At 68.0% G+C, this 7,886-nt stretch overlaps 2 protein-coding genes across 2 annotated transcripts; both read right to left on the reverse strand.

Annotated features, from left to right (window-relative positions):
* Window positions 1–991: 991 nt before the first annotated feature.
* NTN3 (netrin 3) lies at window positions 992–3,374 on the reverse strand. Its single transcript, XM_038538885.1, is given in 7 exon segments — window positions 992–1,332; window positions 1,560–1,634; window positions 1,766–1,816; window positions 1,947–2,096; window positions 2,186–2,374; window positions 2,446–2,911; window positions 2,913–3,374. Coding segments are annotated over 7 exon segments (1,734 nt in total).
* A 3,627-nt stretch (window positions 3,375–7,001) lies between these two features.
* LOC102154065 (transmembrane protein 100-like) lies at window positions 7,002–7,334 on the reverse strand. Its single transcript, XM_038538934.1, has one exon. The coding sequence runs from the start codon at window positions 7,332–7,334 to the stop codon at window positions 7,002–7,004; it is 333 nt and encodes a 110-aa protein (XP_038394862.1).
* Window positions 7,335–7,886: the final 552 nt, after the last annotated feature.

A 7,886-nucleotide genomic window follows, 5' to 3' on the forward strand; every position in this document is an offset into this window, starting at 1 on the left:
CCCCGCCGCGGGGCCGCGGGAGCTTGCGTCCGCCGGAGTCGGTCCCTGCGCGGAGGGGCGCGCGCCGAGCGGGCGGGGGATGCCTCCGGAGCCGCGGGGGCTGCCAGCCAGAGTCGCCCCCCCCTCCGCCGGGTCACGCGTGGACCTAGGAACGCGCGCCCGCGTGGACACAACGTCCGGTCCCGAGCGGGCGGAGACGGGGCGCGAGGGGCTGCTCCGGGCAGGTTCCGAGCGGAGTTGCCCTGGAGGCCGAGGCCGACAGCGGCAGCCGGACGGAGACCAGGCAGGGCCACAGCAGGCCGAGACAGAGGCCGAGCACAGGCAGAGACACAGCGGGGACGGGGACTCGGGCGCCCAGGCGGCAGTCAGGGCGGGCAGCGGGGACAGCGGGACAGACGGGGACGCGGCCGCGCTCCGCACCGGGGACGAGCCACAGCGCCCTCTGGGGGACCCGGCGGGGGTCCACGGTGACAGCACCCTCCCGAGATCGCAGTCTGTGAGGGTTGACGCCCCCGCGGCCCTTGGGGTGTTTTCAGACCTTAGGTGGGTCCAGGAATCACAAGGGGGTTCATATCTGTTGGGAGAGGGCCACAGTGCCTTTTAGGAAGGTGCGAACGCTCTCTGAGGGGTCACGACCTCACAGGCATGGCCCTTCGGGTGCAGCAGAGCCTCCAAGTGGTGTTGGGCCCCACGGGGACCATCGCAATGCCCCTCGGAGGGGGAAGATCATGAAAAACGGGATGACAGTGAGTCCCGGGAGCCCCGGGCAGCTCTTCGGGGCCATCGCATCCCTCTGTGTCAGGGCGGGGTGTCCCGCGTGCATCACACCCCTCTCAGGTACGGGCGCGAGGCAGCGAGGCAGTCGCTGGGCAGGGTAGGGGAGGGCCCCGGAGACGACGCGCGCGACGCCAGCAGAGCCTCCTTCGCAGGTGGACGCACTGGGTGAACGTGCGCCTCAGCGTGGAAGCAGCGCCCCGCCCGCGCTTCGGGCTCAGGCCGTCCCGCAGCGCCCCCGCCGCTCACGCCGCTGCAGCCTCCGCAGGCGCCGCGTCCACGCGTCGCGCCAGGGCAGCACCAGACTCCCGCGCGCGGCGCTGAGCCCGGGCCCCCGGCCCCCGACCGCGGTCCCCGGCCCGCCCCCCAGCAGCAGGTAGCGGCGCCCCGGTAGTAGGCGCGGGCAGCCGCAGGCCGCGTCCCGCGCCGGCACCCACAGCGCGCTGCTCCCTCGCCTCGCGCGCTCCTCGCCGCTCCGGAACACTGCAAGCACAGCCACCGGGAAGCGCGTCCACGAGCCGCGCGCCTCGCCGCGCGCGCCCACCGCCACCTGCACCGCTGCGGGGAGGAGGGCCAGAGGGGGCGGGGTCAGGCGGGGCGGGCCCGGGCCGCGCGGAGGAGCCCCGCACGCCCGCGGCGTGGGGAGGGGGCACCGATGGGACACTCAACGCTGGGCCGGGGTGGTCACGGAGAGGCCACCGGGGCTGACGGGGGTGGGGTGGGGGGGGTGGCGGGAGGCCCAGGGAGGGAGGGGAGAGGTGAGAGGGCGAGGGCGGGAGGCCTACCGTAGTCCTTCCTGCAGAACTTCTTCAAGCTGATGCGGTAACTGCCGCGGGCTGGTTTGCAGTGCGAGTCGCAGTCTGGAGGGGGTGCGAGGCTGGCACGGATCCCTACCTCCTCCCCCCACCCTCTCCTCCTCCCCCCCTCCTTGAACCCGTAGCCTTCCCCCACAGTCATGTCAGATCTAGGACCTTGTTGTGTGTCCACTCACCCTGGGGCTCCACGGGGCTACTCTCCTCAGTGGGTCCAGGGACAGGAGTCTCTGCGGGCAGGGTGAGAGAGCGGCCTGCGTTTGAGGGGGAGAATTTGCAGGGCTCAGGAGACAAGCAGGGAGCAGCAGGGAGCAGGTGTGGTCTCAGCTGAGGTGGCCTAAGGAGGGCAGGGTCACTCACTAACGCAGGGGGCCACCGGAGAACGGCTCTGCTGGAAGCCAGGGGCACAGCGATTGCAGGTAAGACCAGTGACGCCATCCTTGCAGGGACACTGGCCTGTGGTCTGGTTGCAGGTTTTGCCAGCAGCACCAACAGGGTGACAGTCACATGCTGAAGACAGAGATAGGATGGTTAGAGCCCATCTGGGGATGCGGGAATCCACGGGAGGAGGTTGTGCAGGTAGCTGGTGGCAGGCTCACCCCTGCAAGCACGGCGGTCACTCAGGGCACGGCCAGGGTCTCGATAGAAGCCCTCCCGGCAGTAGTGGCAGTGGCGGCCAGCGGTATTGTGCCGGCAGTTGAGACAGACGCCGCCACTGCGACGGCCGGACAGTCGGTACAGCTCCATGTTGAAGCGGCAGCGGCGGGCATGGCCATTGCAGGAGCAAGCTGCAGGAAGGGATGGGTCAGGGGCAGGCTGGCCTGGTCCAAGATCCCCAGGCCACCCTCCAAGGCCTCACCAAGGCAGGCGTGGGCTTCCCGGGCCGTGGCCCGCTGCCATGGCCTATCGCAGTAGAAGGGCTTGCAGCGGCCGCAGTCGGGGCCCTCCGTGCCGTGCTGGCAGTCGCAGATGAGGTGGCCCTGGGTGTCCAGCAGGCACCTTGAGGCATGCCCATTGCACTTGCAGCGCCCGCCCACCTGGAGCTCAGTAGCTGAGTAAGAGTAAGGGCCCGTGGCTATGGAGTCCCTGCTGTCTCCCAGCACGGCAGGCCTCGTAAGTACTACTTGAATGTCCGTGGCCGTCACCCAGTCTTGGAGCACTGGGCTGCTGTCCAGATCCAGGCCTGGCGGGCTTCCGTCCTGCACACTGAAGGCCAGAAGGCCACCACCATCGGGCTGGACCTGGGGCTCAGGGAAGCACAGAGCTTCAGGCCCTGGGCCAGCTGGGCCATCCGCTGGGGCGGGCGGGCGGCCATAGTCCAGGCCGGCAGCGGGAGGAGAAGAAGCCCAGTGGGGCCCAGCTGCGCCCATGGTCCTGTGACTTGAGCAGCGCCACCGAGGCAGGGGGCGCGGAGCAGAAGCGCAAGCTCACGAACACCAGCTCGAAAGCCTTGCCCAGGGGCACTGTGAGGGTCACGTTGTGGGGCGCCTGCGTCAGTGCCTCCGATCGCCAGCACACAGGGTTTGTGGTGCTCCCCGCGGAGGTCAGGAGGGCAGCGGGGTGTGCCCGCCTCGGGTCGGAGGCATCACAGGCCCGCGTGGCCGGCCTCCCGCACGTGCTGGACGCCAGGACCTCGCGGCCCAAGGCGGCGTTCACTAGGCCTGGCACGCAGCCGCGGGGCGCGCCCCCGTCGTCATGGCAGGGGTCGGCGGGCGCCGCCGGCCCCAGGCTCAGCGCGGCCGAGAGCGTGCCCGCCGTCAGCAGCAGCCGCCAGGGCCAGCCGGGCATGGCCGGAGCCGCGGAGAACCCGCCAGCCCGCTGGGCCCCACGCCGCTGCCCTCGGGGAGACAGGGCCCGGATCCGGGGCTCTGCCCGCTGGCCCGCAACGCTGGCGATCCCCGCGGCCCCAGCCCGGGCCCAGAGGTGGGAGCAGCCGCGGGCACGCCCCGGGCCGAGCGCCACGGCGGGGATGCCGGCGCGTCCTCCCGCTGGGCCTGGAGCGATGACAGGAGTCGCCCCCGCTCCCGGCGCCTCCGCCAGCGGAGGCCCCACCCGTTGCCCGCCGCTGCACTCACCCACCGAGGGCCGGGTCGAGCAGGTCTCCCGGCCTCCCGGGAAGGGCCGAGTGCGGGCGGGGCCTGGGGCGCCCCGGCCACCGCCTCCTCCCGGCTGCAGCGAGGGCGGGCAAGCCGTGCCAGGAGGGGGTGGGGGGCGCAGTAGGCGCAAGCCTGGGCTCAGCCAGGGGCGGGGCTGCTCGGGCCGCGAAGGAGGGAGGGGAGGGGAGGGGGCCTCGTCGGCAAAGCCGGAATCAGAAGCAGATTCAGACACTGGCTGGGCCAGCGGGGGAGGGGGCTGGGAGGCCCGAGAGGCGGGGGAGGGGCCGGGGAGCCAGGAATGCGCCGGCGGGAGGGGTCTGGAGGGGGCGGCTCAGCCACGCAGCCCGCGGGGGACCACCCAGCAGGGTCCCCGGCCTGCATCCAGGCCCTGACTGCTCCTGGGGCTGTGCCACGTGCTGGGCGGGGGGCGGCGGCCTCCTTCCTGAGGCCCATCTGGCAGCCTGGGCCCTGCATCTGAAGGCTGGTGCCCTGATGCTCCCCTGGGTCCCTACAGGGAGCACTCTCGGCTGTAGCAGCCAAGCAGGGCTGGTGGTTATGGGATGTCCCCAAAGCAGTGGTCTGCTCTAGTAGGAAAAAAAACCTGCGGTTGGGACCAGGTCTGATTTTGAATCCAAGCTGCTCCAATTTCTGGCTCTGTAGTTCAGGCTCCTTAACCTGAGATTTAGTTTTTTCATCGGGGCTGTTATTCAGCCTTGCTTAGCCACTGGGGGGGGGGGTTTGATGAGCCGCAAAGGTATTGGATGCAGCCAAAGGCTCAACAGGCTTGAGTGCCTGATGTTCCGGAAGGATGCATCCTCCCCTTCTGACTGGAGTTCACCTAAGAAATGAAATTGGCATATCCCACCCAGATCCGGCTAAACCCTTGTCCCAAAGCATCTCTGGGTCTCTATCTATAGTTGCATCACCAAGATGGGCCCAGCTCCCAGAGTTGGCAGGGAGGAAGTGGAAGCCGGGGTGGGAGAGTGGGGAACCCACTAATTAACAGGGCCTCGTGGGGTTCAGGGTCTTGGTCAGCAGTCGAGGACCCCGGAAGAGGGTAGAGAGTGGAGTTTGGCCCATGAGGAGGGCCTGGTCACAGATGGCTCAGTGTCAGAACTCCTGAACCTGGTCCACATACCAGCAAGTTTGGGTATGGAAACTGAGGCAGGAACCCAGCTGGGCAGTGAGAGTGACCCATCCAAGAGAGATCAGAACTGCTCCGGAGAGACCACTTTCCCACAACTGTTAGGTCCTTGATGGAGGGGGCCAAGCATGCCAGGAAAGGTCAGCTGGATGCAGAGGGGGCAGGGGACAGGGGAACACGTCTGACCTAGAAGAAGTTCTGAGGCCTGAAATTTCAGATGGGAGGCTGACCCTAGGCTAGGCCCTGCAGCTGATGGAGGTGCCACGTGGGTGTGTCTGTAGGCAGAGCTGCCACTTACAGCTGCAAGGACCCACGAGAAGTTAGAGAGAAGCAGAATCTTCTTGCTGTTCTAGAGAGGAGGGACAGGAGGACACTGGAGCCTCCCAGGGGAAAGCAAAGGAGAAGAGGACGGAGCAGCGAGGACAGGGTGATGGGGCATCTGAAGTGACTAGCCCCTTCTGGTCATGCCCCTTCTGATGTAGGGGTTGGGGGTAGAGAGGCGGATGAGATCATGGGAGACTTGGGAAGAATTGAACCAAAAGGGCTGCTGGCCTCTTGCCCTTGACCTTTGGCAGCAGCAGGGAGTCTGTGAGTCCCTTCCACCCCACAGAGCAGGTGCCACGGCACCTAAACTCAACTTGGAGATAAAAAAAAAAAATGTGCCTGTTACAACGATAGCTGTGCACGACTGAGAGAACTGACAGGGAGAAAATTCTGCTCCAGAACAAATCAAGCTTGGACTGGCACCTTCCCAGCCACCTTCTTCTAGGTCCTTCTGGTTATCAGCCTCACAACCAGCCTTGGATGAGCACAGCCCTGGCTGCAACTGATCCTCCTGGGGCCGACTAGCTGGCCATGAGGAGAGGTGCCCAGGCCCAACACAAGTGTTCCGAAGAGCCTGAGCCAAAGCCTCCAGGGAGCCCCTAGCTGTCGGGGTTTCAAACTCCTGTCGGGAGGGAAGAAAGGAAATTGGGGAGCAGCCTCCCCTCCAATCCTGCATCAGACTTGCAGGCTTTGTCTCCCTCCTCGGGAGTGCGGGCTAAGGTCTGCAGAACATCTGGTGGTTTCTGGTGTGGGTGGAAGGAGGCCCCCAGGGCTCAGCATGCTGTGAGTGTTCATCTGGGGTCATCGTCGTCGTTGTCATCATCATTGTTGTCGTCGTCGTTGTCATCGTCGTTGTCATCATCGTGGTCAGTGTTGGCAAGCAGAGCGCTCCAGGCCCAGAGGGCAGTAGTTTCACGGGCTCCCCAGAGAGGAGGCTGCAAGCAGCCCTGCCTCTTCTCCAGAATGGCCCCTGCACGCAGTCTCTTCTGGTCCCTAGGATGGCCCTGGCAGATGGCCCGAGAGAGCTGGGGAGGGACTTCTCCCCAGCCCGCAGTCCGGGCTCATTGCTCCTGTGGACTGTGCCACTTGTCCCCAGCCTCTGGGGCCTCTCACACCTCTCTGCAGCTGGTGATCCTGCCCCTTCCTGGCACCTTAGAGGAGACTCCACCTCCCTGCCCCCACATGCACCTTCTCTGGCCACGGCCATCCCCCCACCCCACCCCCACCCCCATCCCCAGAGTGACAGCTGCTGGCTCTGGGGCACGTAGGGAGCCAATGTGGGGGTGGGGTGGGGGAGAAGGGACCCAGGGGGCCAGACAGTCCCAAGCCTCAGGCGGGCCGGGGGTCTTTCCCTTAAAAGGCCAACCGATCAAACCTCCTGGCCTAGCCCAGGACCCACTGTTCTCTCCAGACATTTGCAAGCCACCACTCGTACACATTTCACACGAACATTTATTGAGCGTCTCTTCCGCTGAGAGGGGCTTCCGTCCCAGCAGGGAGCACAGACGGCTGGGGGAGGGGAGCAAGGCCCGCTGCGCCTCACCCCGGCGAGGGTGGTCCCACCGAGTCCGCGGCATTCTGCACCCCGCAGGCCCCCAGCCGCGCAGGCCCTCTCTGGGGTGGGCCGGGGTGGACCGGCTCTGCGCTGAGCGGAACGCTGCAACGCCGCGGGCGGAGTGCGGAGGGGCGAGGCCGAGGAGCAGGGGGCAATGGCTCGCCGCCCCCACCCCGGCCTCCCCGGAACGAGGAAGGGGCTGTGCGGAGAGGGGCGTCGGCGTCCCGCGCGGTGCGGGGCGAGCCCGGCCGGGGGCGAGGTCCGGAGGGGGCGCCGGGTCCGGGGCGCCGCCGGGCTCAGGCCGCCCCCGGCTCCCGCCGCCCCGCGCGCCCGGCCCGCCGCCGAGCGCCCCAGCACAGGAGGGCGGCGGCCAGTAACCCGAGGCCCGCGCGCAGCGTGGCCAGCGCCACGCCCTGCTCCAGGTCCAGGTGGGGGCCGCGCAGCGAGAAGGTGATGGCCGTGGCGGCGGCGCCGGCCAGCAGGGTCACAGCGCCGAAGGGCAGGACGCAGCGCGGCCAGGAGCCCCCCACGCCGCCGGTGGCCACGAGCACCGCGCGCAGGGCCCCGGGGGACTCGGGGGGCGTGAGGGGCTCGGCGGGCGCCGCGGGCGGGGACTCGGGCGCGCTCATGCCGCGTACGGGGCCGCGCGCTGGTGGGTGTGGGCGCCCGCGCAGCCCCCGCTCCCGTCCTCGACCGCCACGTCACAGCGGATTGGCACGGGATGCGGTGACGCCACCGGGACGCCAGGGAGAGGAGTTCGCTGCCGCCTCCGGCTGGGCGCTGAATCAGGGTGGGCGGCGCGCCACCCCAGACCTCCGCCCGTGCATCCTCCTGCAAGGGGGCACCTCCCGGCCCAGGCGCCACAGCCCTCCACGGGATAGCACCCACCCTGGTCCTGATAGGTGCGTCCCTGAGTCAGCCACCTTCGGCGCCCATCAGGACCTGGCTGGGGATCAGGGTGGCACCCTTGACCTCTCAGGGGCAAAGGTCCAGTGAACTGCTGGGCATGAGCTCTAGAAGCAGCAGTGGAATGACCAGGACCAGGGAGGGGCAGGGGCTGTCCCCCAGACTCCCCATCTCTGGGCTTTCCCTTCCCCGTTCCTGCTCTGGGCAGCGGACAGAGCCGTTGCACAGGACAGCCCCTCAGTGCAATGAAGACTCGTTTTAGGTTTCCTGCTTTG

The sequence above is a fragment of the Canis lupus genome, chromosome 6, assembly GCF_011100685.1.
Source record: "Canis lupus familiaris isolate Mischka breed German Shepherd chromosome 6, alternate assembly UU_Cfam_GSD_1.0, whole genome shotgun sequence".
Lineage (NCBI taxonomy): Eukaryota > Metazoa > Chordata > Mammalia > Carnivora > Canidae > Canis > Canis lupus.

Excerpts from the sequence above, each read along its gene's own strand:
- LOC102154065 (XM_038538934.1), bottom strand. The coding sequence starts at position 7,334 with ATGAGCGCGCCCGAGTCCCCGCCCGCGGCGCCCGCCGAGCCCCTCACG.